This window comes from Lutjanus erythropterus, chromosome 18 (assembly GCF_056507025.1).
Source record: "Lutjanus erythropterus isolate fLutEry1 chromosome 18, fLutEry1.hap2, whole genome shotgun sequence".
Taxonomy (NCBI): domain Eukaryota; kingdom Metazoa; phylum Chordata; class Actinopteri; order Lutjaniformes; family Lutjanidae; genus Lutjanus; species Lutjanus erythropterus.
Window position 1 is genome coordinate 28,268,824 of NC_139334.1, and position 17,628 is coordinate 28,286,451.

Sequence of the window (17,628 nt, forward strand, 5' to 3'; positions counted from 1 at the left end):
ATGAAATGAGCATAATAGGGCCCCTTTGAATTATTTGGCAGTAAGAAGGGATCTGTGATTGTAGGCAGGCAGTGGACCAAACCGATGTGAGACATTTTCATTGCGACACAATCGTTCAAAACTTAAAAGTGTATTGTTTGTGTCTAATTAGCACAGGTGCTTTGTCACATTGCAGAATCTCACCGACTAACACTGATTAGACAGTAATGGACAACAGCATTTATATTTAAATTTTTGTAATTAAAATTATTGCTCGGGACAATTCAGCATTCCCTGGATATTGGATGGGACGTGTCCCAACCATCCTCTAACCAGCTATGTGCCCTTGCAGTGAAGGGCAGTAATGATTGATGTGAAGTGGTCGCTTCTCTGAAAGGATATTATTGTATATGTAGCCTGAGAGGCAAAACCCAGGGGAAAATAAGTATTAATATCACTTCCTCATGGTGTATAGCTCTGAACACCCAGTAAATATTTAGGAGACTGAGATGAGTGTGTCAACTGTGTAGAGATTTTAGTAAGAAAATCTACCTGGTGTTTATTGATTGTTGTTGCTGTGTTTTTGAACTGATGTCTCACTGTTTCTTGTTGCTTGTTTTGTTGCTGTCTTTAAAGTGTCCTCTTGTCTTAGTTCTGTGAATTAGCGAGCTGTGAAAATTGAAACTATAAAAGTAAAGGGGCATCCCCAATGGAAATTACGTCCTTGAGTTCTTGACTACAGTATGCAGTTGCTGTTTCAACATATTCCCAGGAGCTGCTTGTCAGGCTGCAATGTTATCTGTAAACAAAAGTGCTCCTCCTGCTCCGGCTGGCTGTGACCACAACAACCAAAAACACACCTTGACTGCACACAGGAGAGCAGAGTCCAGGCAGACATTTCCTCTGTCATCTTTAACCTTTGATTTGGTGTTATTTCCTCACAGCTGGACGCCATTCAACGGGATGAGATGTCACAAATGATGGACAAACCTACTGACAACTCCCACGAGGACAGAGTGTCCCTCAAGAGCAACGAGAGGACGCCGACCAACGCGGCGGTGAAGGAGACGCTGAGCGGACTTCATAATAAGTTCAGAAACAGCATCCGGCGAGTAGCTGTGAAGAGCCCGCTGTCGCCTGGTGGAAAGGGGTCAAAGGTCACAGCTAAAGCAGACGGCAGAGAGTCGGGGTCAAACCCGTCTTCGTCACCCAGTGAGTACCATCATGGCTTTCATTAAATCTGCTGTGAAGTGAGGTTGGCAGGCAGGTTCAGGAACGTGGCCTCTCAAGGTCGGAAGAGGAAAGACAAGGTGAGTTTTGGTGTTTGTGAGCTGCGTTATCAGGCTGAAAAGTCACACAAAACCAGGAAGAATTATATTTTCAGAATGTGTGGCTCCACAAATAAGTGCTGATTGGAAATATAAGCTTAAATAGGATAAGAAATTGATCAAACATGTCTTTTTTGTGTTTTTTATTTATTATCTTTACCTCAACCTGCCTCCTCTCCTCCTTAAAGGAAAAGTTTGGATTATTTGAAGTGGGGTTGTATAGGTTCTTATCTGTGGTCGGTGTATTACCTGTATTAGATGGTGGTCAGCACACATCAGTTTAAGTGTGCAATATATTTCAAATACTTTCACCACTTTATTTTGCCATCAGACAGCCTTTTCTGATGGGAAACCACTGATATGTAAGCCCAATATCACTTGGTCTCCAATCCAACCAACTCCATAGATAAAATCAGTCATTTTATCTTGCAGAACATGCCCCTGCTGGTCTGCTCCTTCCTCCATGTGTTAGTTTGGTTGTGTTACCTTGTGACTTTGGTGCTTCAAAAGGAAACTCCAGATTCACCCAAGACATGCAGTAACACAAACTATCTAACTGATCAAGGCAACCTTAGACCAGCGAGTCCTGTATTCTGTGAAGTAAAATTACTAATTTTGCCTATGGAGTTTGGAGAGGGTAGTTTCCTTTTGGAAAAGTCTGCCTGACAGCAAAGAAAAGTGGTGAAAATATTCTAAATTTAGCATTTAAACGAACATTGATTTTTTGGCGTGGGCCTTTTTATATAAAAGATGCTAAAATGCGTTTTGTTGCTGAAACTGTCCACAGCAATATGTCACTTAGCTTCCTTCAGTGTCATGTACAGATATGCTATATTTAGAATATTTTCTGAACTTAACCATGCTATCAATCAGCCTTTTCCAACAGGAAACCACTGTTACATGAGCAAAATATCACTCATGCCAAATCCACCAAACTCCATATGTGAAATCAGTAATTTTACCTCACAGAACAAAGGAGTTGCTGGTCTCCTGCTGTCATCATCTGTTAGTTTGTTTGTGTTATTGTGTGACTTTGGTGTTTTAGGAGTAAGATTTGGATTCACCCAAGTCACACAATAACACTTACTAACTAACAGATTGAGGCAGCGGTAAACCAGAGACTACTGTGTTCTGTGAGGTAAAATTTTTGATTTTGTCTATGGAGTTTGGTTGGTTTGAAGAGAGCAATGTTTGGTTTATATAACGGTGGTTTCCTGTTAGAAGATGCTGTCTAATGGTGAAGTAAAGCTGCATACACTTAAATAAATCAATGTTGATTTTTTTTAGGTAGCTAAAATACGTTTACAGCTGTATATTGCTCAGCTTCCGTGTTGGTGCTCTGCTTCTCCGAACTTGCGACGAGTGCCATCTATGCAGGTGATACACTGACTATTGATAAATACCCCATACAGCCCCACTTCAAATAATACAAACTATCCCTTTAAATTAGTGAATGCATACACTTCCCTGCCTTTAACACCCACTTTGTGTGAACTCGCTCCACTCAGGTGTGGGTGCTATCGTGTGTAGGCGGGAGGAGGAATGCAGCGTGGGAAAACAGTTCAGAAAGAGCAGAAAAGACAAGAAAAAAGCCAAGCATCATTAAACTCCACTCATAACAAAAAGCCGTCCTCCTGCTGTGTTTGTAGTGATTTGTTTCAGCGTCTACGAGACATTTTACATGTTGTTTGTTGAGCATCAGAGCAAAACAGTTATTATGTTTGATTCTCCTACATCAACATGTTCTGTAAACACCGAGGAGAGAAAATCATAGCGTGTGAACGGCTCAAGTCATTGGCTCTCCAATCTGCTCACTGTCAGCTGATTTTATTAACCCATTCATGTCCACTGTGGAATTTTTTAAAATTTCCTTTACCACAAAATGAAAGTATGAGCTTACAGACCGAGTTTCTCTGAACATCCTTTTTTTCAGTGGTTAGTCACAAATGATTATAGGAACTTGATCTAAAAAAAACTACATGGAGTTATAATAAAATGATGCCCACTGGATTAAAAACAACTTCAGTTTCAATAATATGTGTGTTGATCCAAATCTGATATTTAGCCTGTCAAAGGAATGTTGAACTTATTTTTGTGATTTTTTTGTATTTTTTATACATATAAAAAAGTTTTACTTGGTCATGTGTAGTCACATGTCTTGACAGTTTCCACAGCAATGTTTCCACCTTTAACAGAAAAAATGGAGGCTTTAACTTTTAACACACTGAATATAGTTGATAGGAGTAATGGGTTAAAAATATTTTATTCAATCAGAAAAGAAATGGTAACATTTTTTGATAATTGTTTTATTGTTTCAGTCGACATTTCCAAGTTCCAGCTTCACATTTGTTACAGTAAATGTATTGTTTTGTTGGGATTTAGGCTGTCAATCTGGCAGAACAAGAGACACCAGCTAATGTTTTTGGACACTATAACGGCCATTTCTCACTATTTTCTTACAGAATATACAGATTTTTTAAATGATTAATTGTAAGAATAATCATATAGCTTTGGATTATGTTCAACATGTTTGAAATTTATGACTGGAATCTGGACCATGGACATCATGTGTGCATGAGAGAGAGATGATAATGCTGTGAAGGAAACATTTGATAAACCAGTTCAGAGCTCACCTGACGTTCATCCAGGTTTTCCCCCAGGAAGTTGTCACATTTAAACAATCACCTCTGTCATTAAATAAGTGGCCCTTTGTTGTGTGCTGTGAATTTTATCAGCAAAGATTTGCAAAGCAGGAGCAATTAAATCCTTTTTAACATAATATTTACTAAAGCTGTCAGATAACTGTAGTGAAGTAAAGAGATGTAGTAGGAAGTTACAGAAAAAGAAAAGACTCAGCACTAAGTGGAAAACTATATTTAAGTATAGTGCTTGAGTAAATATTTCTCCATTCCACCCCTGGTGAGGGACGGTGCATTTTAAGCTTTTCATCTGTGCATTTTATGAATTTTGAAGATGGTAACAATAGTCAGGTAATCTTCGTCAATGGTGTAAAACGACAAAAAAGGCATTGTGATGACGTGTTTAATCACTGGTGTTTTATTCATACGCCCTTTTATAAGACCAGGCTGCTTTGGACAGATATCGAGGCCCTCAATCCTTTTTGCACGGCTGTAAATAAATAAGCTGGAGTCCGTAGGTTGAACAGTAAATGACTGACAGTTTGCTTGGATGTAAACATGAAGTCCTCCTACACTTCATTCTGCCTCGAGCCCTCGCTGAACTCCTTTTGGTGTTTGCTTCTAATTTTCCATCCGTAAAATCATGGCTGTTGTTCTCGTGATTCCCAGCCTTTCTGGAAACTTTTAAATCTCTTGTTTAATTTCAGTGGGTTTTTTTCAGGTGACAGAGGAGGCCAGTATTTCACAAGAAAACAAGGTTTTGTTCTTTTTTTTCAGAAATTTAGAATAGATAATTGTGTTTTCTTGTTGAGAGAGTCAGGCTTCATTTAGATCCACATTGTCTTGGTTTAATAGCTGTTAACAGTGTTCAGGAGTGCAGACACCAAGAGGCACATCAGCATCTAAATTTGGGCTGATTGGACCAAAATCAGTCAGGCTGAACTGATTCAAAAGCAGACTTTTTAATGTCTTGAGTCTTGCAGGAGAAACCAATCTTGTAAGAAAGAGTCTTCATTTTGCAAGACAGCAAAAAAAAAGGAGTTAAAAATAGTCAAAATGCTTTGAAACTTCTGCAGCTTTTAGTGAGGTTACTTTAGTTGTTAATTTCATTTACAGGAAGTCTTATGCATTCTAGTAAATCATTATCTCTGTCAGCAGAAATGAAGTCAAACTGCTTTCAATACTTAACTGTAGCTTTCACTTTTCTCCCCTGGAGCTGAGCCAAACTAACTTGTCTGTTTTCATCATGATTTAATCTCTGCATTCCACATTATGTTTGGTTGTAGGTCACTGGGAGGACATACTGTGACTCTGCCAAGTCATGCAAACATTCACCCGCATGAATGGAAATATAAGCCTTAAGAAAATGAAACTATAGCCTATCAATTTTGAGATTTGTTTCTTTTCTTGCTGACATGACAAAGAGAGATGTGATTGTGAAACACGGAGTTCACTGAGCCGTCTTGCTGTGCCTCTGCATCAGGTCTGAGCTCTCCTGTGACCTCTCCGCTGAAGAACATCGGAAACCTTTTCCAGAAAAAGGAGGAAGACGAGGACGTGGTTTCGCAGAAAAGTAAAGGTCTCGCACGGTCAAAGACAGGTAAAGCAGTGATTTTATATTGGAACATTTTTTCATTTCAATAAGTCTTTCTAGTTCTGTTTTTTCCACTGTTCCAACGATCACCAACTCTGCTTGCTTGTTTGAAATAAAACCTTTAATTCATGTCTCCCTGCTGCTCCTCTGATGTCTGACCCTCCCTCTCACTCTTCTCCTGATATTTTCACATCTAACGCCGTGACTTAAGGGCTTATTTCAGTCAAAGCAGAGTTGTTGGTTGTTGGAACAGTGGACGGATGAGCCAAGATGTTTTTTGTGAGTTTTGTTTCTGTTGATTTTGAATGAAGCGTGTTTAACGATAATAAAATTACTGTTTCTGTAAATGAAGTCTGGTTTAGATTATGATAATGACAGTGTAATGACTGTTTCTGGCTAAACAAAAATGATCCTGCTCTTTAGCAAATTAGACTGTCTCTGTTGTGATGCTGTGATCGCAACACAAATCCAACCAATCCCTGTGAGTTCAGCTTGACCTTACAATTTTGTACAATCACTGCAACTTTTATGCAAATTTGACCAATTTGGGTATCTTCCTCCTCTCATTTATCAAATGCTCTGTGCAGTTTGATTGGAGTTTCAGCTGCAAAAAAGATTTTGCCTCTTTGTGGAAAAGCCACCAGATGCACTTATTCATTTACAAAGTGTATGTTATTAGATTTTTTGTAATACTGAGCCTTTTTTTTTGCTCAGATTACTCAGAACACTTAGAACAGAATGTGGTTTTATTCTCACTGGAACAAGTTGTTTGATTTTGATGAATAAAATTGCTATTTATTTATTTATTTATTTGTTTGTTGCAATTTTCACTTCCTGGAATTTTATTGCAAAAAATGCCTAAAAACACTGCAACATGCATCATCTTTTAGGAAAATCAGTTGTGAAATCAGGCATTTCAGGCTACAAAAATACAAAAAAAAAGCCAACAAAAACCTGGATGGACTGATCTCCGCAGGGATCCTTTCCATAACGTTTTCGGACACTGCCAGTGGCAAAAACAAGCTCTGTTAGTGGACATACTTTGATGGTGCACGGCTGCCCACATTGCAGCCTGTTTCACGGCTGACAGCCGCAGCGGACTCCCTCAGTAGCTGGACCAATTTCAAAAATCGTTGTATGGGATCCAGACTGAAAAATACCAAAGTTGCCCTTTAAGAATTATGGAACAAACCAGGAAAAACAGCCTCAGAGCAGAAGTAGGTTTACACAAAAGAATATAGAGAGGTGTCCAAACAAACTTTTGGCCATGTACCGTATTGATGATTCCCTGATTTCCTTCACTTTGTGTGATTTCTGCCAAACAACACCTGTCAAAAAAGAGAAACATGTACTCAAAATCTTAGTATTGGTACAACTACAGGCATTAAAAATATGTCTTTTTGAAAAAGGTGTATTTAATAACATTACTAGTTACATTAGCAGCCTATTGTCATGGCTTAATGATCTAAATGGCAGAGAATAATCTCTGTTTTTTATGCTAGGAGACATCAAAAAGTCTGCTACTGAAAAAAGGCCCATTATCTGTTATTCACTTGATGCTGGCTTCAAGTTCATTATCATGTATTCTTGCATAAAATACCAAAACAACAGCAGTGAAGTACTGCTGGATGGAAAATGAAAAACAGTCCACCTGTTAGTGGTCAAGCTGCAGGCTGTCACACCATTGTTAAAAAGAGTGTCCATTGTCCGTTGTTATAAGAAGTGATATAAGTGATGAGAATTAAAGTGGGTACATCTGAAGTGGTGGACCTCAGCATCTCCAGTGAAAAAAAACAAACAATAATTCATTAATTTAATGATTTTGGAAATTAGGTTCTCAACACCGAGCGCCAGAAACCACGTCTGTCAACATAAACTCTGTGTTTTCATCCTCAGATCCCAACATGACCAGGTTCAGTGACTCCCTCTTTCAAAGAGGAGCGTCCATTCGTCGAAGCCTTGGATTAGGCACGAAGAAGGACAAAGACAAAAGCTGCAAGCTGGAGACGAACATCTCCGAAGACTCAGCAGAGGGGAAGGAGGAGGAGGAGGAGGAGAACGAGGAGGACGAGGTGTGTGAGGAGATTGAGGAGGCGTACACACTGCCAGATATACCACACACACCATTGTCAGGTACAGTATGTCTCACGTTTTTCCCCAGTTAGAGAGCAGTTATAGAGCAACATTATTATTTGGAGTCGTGTTTGTGTCACCAGATGAATGTAAACCCAATATTTACTCTCTTTTAGCTCTGTTTTTGGTCTCCACCATCTCCTGTGTGGAATGTGGCTCATTCGCTGTTAAATGCTCCGCTGTTTTCACCTCAGTCTCTATCCGTGTCTGCCTGCGATTTTTGTTGCTGAGCTGGTAGACTACAGTCAGTTTTTAGAGCTTTTTCACTAAAAGAAAATCTTCCTGCTGCAACAGCATGAAGAGCAGCTCAGTGTGTCCTGCAGCTTTTTATTTCACGAAGCTTTCGCCAGAGATTAAAAGTCCACGTGAGGACACCTCAACTGTCCTCCAGGTGTGTCCTGATTCTGATTTACATTTGCATTAGTTTTCAAGTTGTGTAGAAATGTGTGCAGCGTGTCCCTCAGCTGGCTTGCCAGCCTTGTGAGTGTTTAAAGACACTCGTAGCTGCAAGTTATGAATGCAACCTTTTCACACAGTGTTCCCAAACACCTTCCTGTCTCTTGCTCTGTCTATACATTCAACTTTCTCCTTTATCTTTTTCTGTTTTGGCAACAAAAACAGGCATAGATAAGAATCTTATTCCATGCAAAATACACAAGGGTTCAGTTTGTCTGCACACACACTGACACCACAGCCACTGCTTTAACTGCTAAATTGACAGCCAACAGTGATTTCTTATGATTTTAAGAATTTAATTTCCTTTTTTCTAGTTTCCCTGCCCTAACCTTCTTTTTCTCTGATGGAGTTTTTACTTGGAAAGAAACAACTTAATGTATTGTATTTAATGCTGAAGACTTTTAATATTAAGGAAATCTGGGGACAAAGAAGTCGTGCATATTGGATACTGTTTACTGTATTTAGAAAATCTGGCTGTTAGAAAAATGTCTTCTCTCACAAAGTTAGTGCAGATGGTGAAATTAGTTTAAACAGTGTGTTGAAACAGCTGCTGAATGTTAACAGGTAGATGCACTTCAGACAGGAGTAGACACTGATACAGTGATGCTGCAAGAAACAGATCCAGTGTTAGAATGAAAAACTTAATGTGTTGCATTTAATTCCAAATTTGCAAGAGGGCACGAATGATTAAAAAATTTCTGTAGTGTATTATCAGGTGTTTTGCAAACTTAATCTTCACTCTACAATTCTCAAAACTTCCCGAGGTTTTCAGGGAGTCTGTGGATACTGGAGTTACTAGTTCAGTAGTGAAATCATTAAAAATGGTGCGTTCACAAACATTCTCTTTTCTTTGCTGGAACATTAAAGTTTAAGTCATTCTATTAAATCATTTGAAGAGATTTACCATCTTCTCTGTTTTTCCCAGTGATGCAGATCAATAAGCTGATAGAGATGGAGGTGCTGGAGGAGGCTCATCTGAACCTGCTCGCCCTGCGGCAAGAGTTCCAGCAGGAGCAGGAACGGTCCAGCGAGGACTCGCCCATGGAGCTCGCCAAGAAGGAAAAAGACCTCAGCCTCCTCTACGACGATCTGAGGAAAAAAATCAACACCATCGTGCGCGACTCCAACTCTCTTCCCTCCAGAAACAAGGGGCTGCTGGTGCCTGTGGCCCGCATCATCCAGGAGGAGGAGAGGAGAGCCGAGGAGCCCGGCGGGCTCCCGGGCAGCTGGATGGAGTCGTGGAGGGAGGCGGTGGGCGAGGGGGTGAAGGCGAAGGTGGAGAGCATTCACCTGGAGCAGAGGGAGAACAACACCTCCTGGCTGGCGGTTCACCTGGGGCTGCTGGGTAAGGGCATCGTGGAGGACTTGGAGAAGGTGAAGAAGGAGCTGCGGTGGTCGTACCCGCCCAGCTTCAAAGTGTTCAGCACCTACGTGAAGAGTTACCACAGAGTCGTCGGGCAGCACCTGAAGAAGCTGGAGCGGCAGACGACGGAGCAGAAGGATCTGTACACCCTGCTGGACTGGATCATCAACCGCTACAAGAGGTCAGTGAACGTAGCATCAGCAGCATGGATTAGATTATGTGAGTACAAAGGTTATCATATGGAAGAATTGATCCTACTAACAAGTATTTTCAATATAAACTATTAAAAAACACATCAGTGAGCCACACTGTTTGCAGTAGCTGACATGTACCATCATTATCATGAAGCCACACACCGTCCTGTTGCCCCAAATACTCATTATAACACCAAATGTGGATTAATCCGCCACTAAAAGTAGTCCCCAACAAATGAACTATTTACTACTCTTTGAGTAACTGTGACCAGCTGATTTAGGAAGTTACACAGCCTTTTTTTAAAAAATGAAACTGATCATTTGTGACCTGATTTTAAAGGACCAGTGTCTAGAATTTAGTGGCATCTAGTGGTGGGCTTGCAGATTAAAACCAACTCATATCACGCTCCCCTTTCAAGTGTGTAGGAGAAACTATGGTGGCTGCGAGAACAGAACAAAGCAAAAACAAATTGAAAAGGAAATTATTTAAGACCGTACAGTAAATGTTCAACCTTGATTTAAGAACTGAGAGTTGCAGCAGATCTGCAGTTTTCTGGCTTGTTTGTTCCCAAAATGTGGTGTATAAAAACTGAATGCTGCCTCTCCATGTTTAGTTTTGACTCTGGGGACAGAAAGCAGACTTGTCCCAGATGACCTGAGAGGTCTGGATGGTTCATAATGTAGCAGCGCGTCAGAAATGTATATTTGGCTTAAATCATTCAGTGCTTTATAAACCAACAGCAGTATTTTAAGACCGTAAAGATCTCAGAACTGGACTGATGTTTGTTGGTCTTAGTATTTATACAGTATGTGTCATATGCGTATTAACATAAAATTGATATTTCATCAATATGTAATTTTGGTAATGCTTCAATTTCCAGGTCCCATAATTTCATGGTAAACGGGTGGTAACTACCAAATAATATATTTTAAAGTTCTTAGAAATTATCCACAAATTACCTCCACATTTCATCATAAGTATGTGATAATCAGCAAGTTCTGTTTTCATGTAGTGGGTGCTATTATTTAGTAACGTGTGAAATTTCTCAGAAATTACCCCAAATTATCTGCACATTTCATGGCAAGTATGTGGTAATTTGTTTGTTTACATGTGAATTATCACATACTTACCATGAAATATGTGGGTAATCAGCAGGTAAATTCAAAGAAATTTCAAATATGTTGCTTTGTAATCACCACCAACTACATGAAAATGGAACTTGCTAATTATCACATGATTAACCATGAAATTTGGGGGTAATCTCTAAAAAAAAATCAAGTATTTTACTTAGTAATTACCACCTATTTACCATAAAATGATGGGACCTTGAAATATAAGCGCTACCCCCAAATAACACCTAAATTTCATGGTTAATTTTGTATTATTTTTATGTAGTTTGTGGTAATTGCAAAGCAATCTATTTGAAATGTCTCTGAATTCATCACTTCCATATTTCCTGTTAAGTATGTGATTCACATGAAAACAACACTTGCAAATTATCACATACGTAGCATGAAATTTGGGAGTAATGTGTGAGTAATATTTAAGAAATTTCAAATGCATTACCACCTTTTTACCATGAAATAATGGGACCTGGAAATTTAAGTGTAACCTTCATTTATTTCTATATTTTTTACATATCACAGTTATCATCAGCACCAGTATATTGCAGCAGCTCCACACTGAAGCAGTGGAAAGTCACAGACAGTCTGTCTCTCAATACTTTGACTTCTCTGCTCTAACACACTGTTGGTTTTGCTTTATATGAGATTTGTTTATTTGATTAAGATTCAGATCTGGGATCAATATCAACCTAATAGAACAAAGAACACGAGCACATGCAGCAGTTTGCTGAGGCTAATAATACTCACAGAATCAGTGCATGCATTTTTGCCTCTATTCAATTACTAGTAAAAGTCTTTAGCCGGACATCTTGACCACATGTCCCAGACTGTCTCCCTGCAGCAATGTTTAGCCTAAAAACACATCTGCTCTGCCCACATAAAGACGTGTTCACATACGGCACAGACGGAGATGTTTAAAAGGTGCCCGACGCTGACAAACACGGCTGCACCACAGCGAGCGTGAGAGGAGGGGAAGCAGTTAAAGACGAGGCTGCACTGCTGTGACATTATTAGTTTGAATCAGGCCACGCAAAAAGCAAAAAACTGTGCTCGAAACAACATTTGGGTGACCAAAAATAAACAGCTGATCTGATAAAAAAAAGAGGCACAACACTCTCTCGAGGCCAAAATGGAAAATTTTAAATCAGGTCGTGTCCACATTTCTCACCGATTATGTAAAGTAGCATCCTAAAAAAAGGCTTCTGTGTACAGTATATCACACATACACTGAAACAGACATCCCCTTTTTTAATAAGTGTGAAAGTTATCTCCAAAATGATAATATGCAATAAATAGAAATCTCTAAAACAACTTGTAACCTTTTGCATTTACTGAAAAAATAAATGCATCCAATAACTTTTTCAAAGAAGAGGTTTCCTCATGATTTCTTCTCCCTCCTGACATGAAGCAACTTGTCTTCGGCATTCTTTGGTACCAGCAGATCACAGGACCGTGAAATGTTGCAACTGTCAGTGTGTCTTGTTTCACCCCGACAGCGAGAGGATCATGGGAAGCGACTCTCTGCAGCCGGACATGAAGGATGAGAGCGCTGACCTGCAGCTGGAGGACGACTTCCTGGAGCAGCTGAAAGACAAATACTACTGCAGAGTGAAGGTGAGGAGCTCACAGGGATGATGATTATCTGTCATATGTCAGGAAATTTGGAGATTTAAGCAGCCCTTTTAAAAACTTGCACATTTTTATGGGCTGATTCCAGGTTTTATTTTTTCACCAGGAGTCAGTATTTGTCTTCAATGTAAGTTGATGGCAAAATATAGCAGAAATGTTATGTTATCTTACAATGAGCTGTTTATGTCTACAGAGGAAGCAGGTCCAAACCAAACACTGACACTAGATACAGCCTTTCACATTTCTCACCAGTTTCACAACCACCGTAGGTTCTCTGCAACCTCACTGCTGGATGCATCTGCACTCATCCTGTAAAGAAAACTGATCCTGTAATGACACACTCACAAATGTGAAGCGAATTTTTTGCACGGCACGGTTACATACAAAGTTAATACAAAGACGAGAATATGGAACAGGCGATGCAAATGACACAAATTATGCAACATGAATATGTGAAATGTGCATGTTTTGTGTGAGCTGAAATAATTTCCAAACTCCATTCAGAAAAAAAGCATTTTAAAATTTGCTTGTTTGTTGTCTTGCAGAAAAACCTAACAAAGCATGAAATTAGACTTTTTACAGATCGGCATCATGGTGTAGTTTTTTTTCTGCATCCTTTTGATCCATATATACCGTTCCTAATTTTTGTAAATATTTCCCCTGTTTATACTGGTCCTATTTTTATGTTTACTCGTTTTTAAAATTGTTCATTATTTTATTTTTCTGTTTTATTTTTATATTTTTTTGAGGCTTCTTTATAGCCACTTTGCTGCCGTAATAAATACATAAAGGAATATCCTATCTTATCTTCTTCTTATCCATTAGAGAAATCCTGGCACAGACTGTGAAAACACACAAACAGTCCCGTGATCAAATTGGTGTTGATCAAAATCCCAAGGTGAACATTCGCTTCGCGTTTGGTGCGAACATGCTACATCTCTCAGCTCTGTCCCTCAGGATAGGAAATAAAAATATTTATGTTCAAGATAACAAAACTCTTGCACATCATCAATCACTCTTATCTACAAGATAAAAAGACAATCAAAGTTGTGACCAAAGAAAAATCAAATCAGAAAGAAAGCTTACCTACTTTTTGATCATTTTTCTCCTGCTAAGTAATGACATTTCCTAAATCCACATGGTCACGTTTCAGTCACAAAACCAAAACATAACTATAAAAGTCAGCAATGTGTTTATTCTATATTTGATCCTCCAGTTTGAACTCTCATATTTTGACCTACAGAATAAAAGCACCAAAGCCACTCATGTGAAGTGAATTTTGTAGCTCACTAAAGCAACTTCCCTGACCTGTAGGCTCCAGCTGTAGCTCTTTCATGGCAATGACAAAAAATCTGAACTCTAAATATGTATATTATTAGTTATTATATATGTCAAGAGTGTTAGTTCCATCTAACTTCTGTCTGTGTTTGTTTTTGCAGAGGGATTTGAGCGGCTCACTGTACAGAGTGATTGAACTTCAAAATGACGACCTCTGGACGAAAAGCAAGAGTCCAGAGAAGGAAGACGACGTCCTCAGCTCTCATATTCACATGGACATCTGGACGGTATGACCTGTTACACAGTCATACAATATATGACATATTTTATTTTGCTTTTAGTATAAAATATATTATGTTTTGTTATGAGAGTAACATAAAAACCCATTAAAGTGTTTCTCTATAGCATCGCTGTTGGGCAGAAATCCTGTTCATCCAAAACAGTTGCTTTTCAGAGGCAACCAGTCCAGGGTGAATTTAAATGACAAATTTAAGTGGTAGACATTTAAATTAAACAATAGCCAATGGTGAGATTTTATTTCTCATTCACTATGATGTAATGCAGTGATTGGACCACGTGGAGGCAGCAAAGAGCTTCATATTTATCTCACACCGCACTGTGCACTGATTTGTTTTTCCTCTACAGAGAGTGGCGGGAAATGTTGCCAACTCTCGATCAATCGACGCTCAGCTGGAGCAGAAAGTGATCTCATCCTGCCTCGAAGAGCTGAAACACTTTCCCAAGAGGTACGACAGCGCAGACACATACACTGAATGAGTCTGAAGTATCTCAGAGAGGAAGACTTTCACTTCAGTGTCCCTTCAGGGGAAACAAGGGAAACACATAAATTACATGAAAGATACAAAAGTACCTGTGAAGTGGACAACAGTCCAAGTGTTTTCCCCTTTTGTTGTTAAGGAGGTTTTTGAAATCAAAGCTTGAAGCCATTAAGGTTTTCTTTAGAGCCTCAAAGTGAACCTCAGCATAATGTATATTTCTGAGGAGATAAATTTGTTCATCTTCCATATAAAGAGAGAGACGAAGATATACTATGTGCTCCTGATACTTTGGTTTTATTTTTAGCTCTGCCAGCAGTGTGGCTCTAGTGATTGTAATGTTGGTTTGTTCAAACACTTTGGTTCGACTGAAATATCTCAGTTATTCTAATTATTAATTATTATTGAATGGATGGAAATTTAGTACAGGCACTCATTAGGATTATTTGAAATAACTGTGGTGATCCTCTGACGGGTCGTCAGGTCAGAATTTCAGTTTGTCCAATTATTTTGTTTACAACCAAATACCAGAAAAACGTTCCCATCCGCCTCGGCTCTACCTTGTGTTTAGTGGTAATCAGTGAATGCTAGCAGGCTAAACTATGATGGTGAACATGATCAAAAGTACACCTGCTTGGTCCCATGTTCCCTGGACCCTATGTTCCTAAGGTTCTCTGTTCCCATGGTCATATGCTTCTGAGGCCCTATGTTTCTAAGATCCTATATTCCCAGGGTCCTATGTTCACAGGGCCTACGTTCCAAATGCCTGATGTTCCCAGGGTCCTATTTTCCCTGGGTCCTATGTTTCCAGGGTCCTGTTCCCCACCACGAAATAGAAACTCAACAAAGGGTCTTGCGTTCCCCAGTTCTGCATATGCTGGTTGAGGGAAGGGGTCAGGAAGTAGGACACTGAGAACATAGAACATGGTGTTGGTAATATAAAGTAAAAAAAACAAACTAACTAACTAAAATATAGTGCAAATAGAACAAATATAATCCAAATAGGGATAAAAAGATGTGCAAGAAAAAGGCCAAGGAAAATGGCATCAGGCACAGGATGAGTAATTAGCAGCAGCTCAGTGTTGAGTGTAGGCGTGTGTGTGCATGTGTGTATATGTTTGCATTAAAAAAGTTCTTATGGCTACAGAGCTGTATGGTTGTGTGGGATGGAGAGGTTACAGTCTAGACAATGAGTCAAAGGACTGCATGTCACGACCCGAGGATGAAGCCACGGATCATTAACACAAACACTGCACCTCTACGCTGCTGTTTAGCCTCTTTTAACTTTTCGTATTGGTTTTACGGCTCAGTCATCGGTCTTGTTCAACCTTCAACTTCATGTCCCAGGTCTGTAGAGGCTTAAACTCTGTTAGTTAGTTATTGTTTTAGTTATAAGAAAATTACTTGAAACTGTCAACTTTTTTATCTTCTGACAATTCATTTATTAACAACAAGGTCAAAGGTCAAGACGCAGCATCGGGCCACAAGAATAAGTCGGTAAAGTCAAACAGTTTGCGGAAGAAAATGGCAGTTGGTACTCAATGAAAACTAAATGTATTTTTGATGAAGAAGTAAAAGAGGAAGGGAGAGGCAAGAGGGGGGAACCTGCCCACAGATGAACAAAACAAACATAGGAACCTGTCCTTGGTGCTTTAACCACACTGTTGCATGATTTCCAGTTGGGCAACATTAGGATATTCCCTGGCTGTTTTTAACCAAACCACGCGACCCCACTGTGGAGACAGTTTCACATTCGGAAAAGCCTCTGAAGATCATGTGTCCTTCCCTTGCTGTATCATTCTTTATCTCAGAGACATAATAAAGATTAGATTCCTTTGAACTGTTTTCTCTGGAGACGTTTCATCTCAGCAAATGTAGCAGGAAAACAGAAACAGAGCATGACGAAGTAGCAAAAAACACCAGAAAATACAAGAGAAATTATTAAAATGGGTTAAACTGGAAGAGAGTTTGAGTCAAAGTTTCCTGCAGATTAAACACAAAGTAAACATGGGAAACTCAAAGCAGAGAAATTATTTTATGGGTTTTTTTTTTTTTGCTGTTGTTAAAGATGTTACCACGTCTCACCTCTGCTCACCTAAATACAAATGACATGACATTTTTATACATTTCAAGGCCAAAAATATTTGGACACCTTAACATTACACTGATGTGTTATTGTTGAACCTTGGGCAATTTTTTGAAGTCAGGCTGTTTGACTTTACTTTAAGTGTACGCTATATTTTTTTTTACTTTACCTTGCTGTCGAAGAGCCTTTTCTGGTGGGAAACCACTGTCATATAACCTAAATATTGATCTCTACAAAGTCATCAGACTCCATTGGCACACGATCAACGTGGTATTTTAAAGGGTTACACAGAAGTCACATAATAACACAAACAAATTAACTGATCCAGTTGAATCACATTATATCGGGGAGATCTAGATGGATATAAAGTACTACAGGCTGGGGGAAAATATGTATTTTTAATTTTGGGGCGAACTGTCCCTTTAATATCATTGAGTGCCGCAGTATTAATACGTGTCTTAATTAGAACTTTGGGGCCCAAACCATGAAAAGCAGCCTCAAGTGAAAGTAGTGTCCACATACTTTTGGCTGTATAACGTATTTTGAAAACTGTAATCTGGAGATTTTCTCCTCAAAGCTACAACAACGACCTTTAATATTTTGTTGAATTTTTTCAAGGTCCAGCGGACAAAAGCAGTAGTGTTTTCACCAGAGACCTCAAAAATAGAGAGGATTTCGAAACCAAAAAGTCTGAGTTTGTTTCCTGCATTTTACTGACTTTTAAAGACTGAAAATAACAAAATAAGTTCACTGTAACATCATTTTAATGTTAAATACTTTTTAGTAAACTTAACTTGTGTAATCTGGTGTAAACTAATATTCATCAGTTTTCTTTCATGCATTGATTTTTTAACCGTGCCCTTAAAAGACAATGGATATGACGGATTTCTAATCATAAAGTTATCTTATCTTGTGTCTTATCTTATAGTATCAAAGAACTTCTATTTATCCAGTTCACAACATATATATTTATTACATACCTACTTATAGAACATTAGCAATGTGCTGCATATTACCAGGAACTATAATTTTATTTATATAGTCATCT

General features: G+C 38.9%; 1 protein-coding gene across 1 annotated transcript in view; it reads left to right on the plus strand.

The window, feature by feature from the left end:
- Positions 1-857: 857 nt before the first annotated feature.
- The window catches only part of exoc3l4 (exocyst complex component 3-like 4), a 32,023-nt gene continuing 15,252 nt past the window's right edge, over positions 858-17,628 (plus strand). Inside the window, exons 1-7 of the mRNA XM_084743046.1 lie at positions 858-1,191; positions 5,430-5,546; positions 7,437-7,673; positions 9,055-9,673; positions 12,308-12,425; positions 13,880-14,005; positions 14,364-14,464. Of these exons, the coding sequence (XP_084599172.1) occupies positions 948-1,191; positions 5,430-5,546; positions 7,437-7,673; positions 9,055-9,673; positions 12,308-12,425; positions 13,880-14,005; positions 14,364-14,464 (1,562 nt within the window). The 5' untranslated portion in view covers positions 858-947. The remainder of the gene's footprint in view (positions 1,192-5,429; positions 5,547-7,436; positions 7,674-9,054; positions 9,674-12,307; positions 12,426-13,879; positions 14,006-14,363; positions 14,465-17,628) is intronic.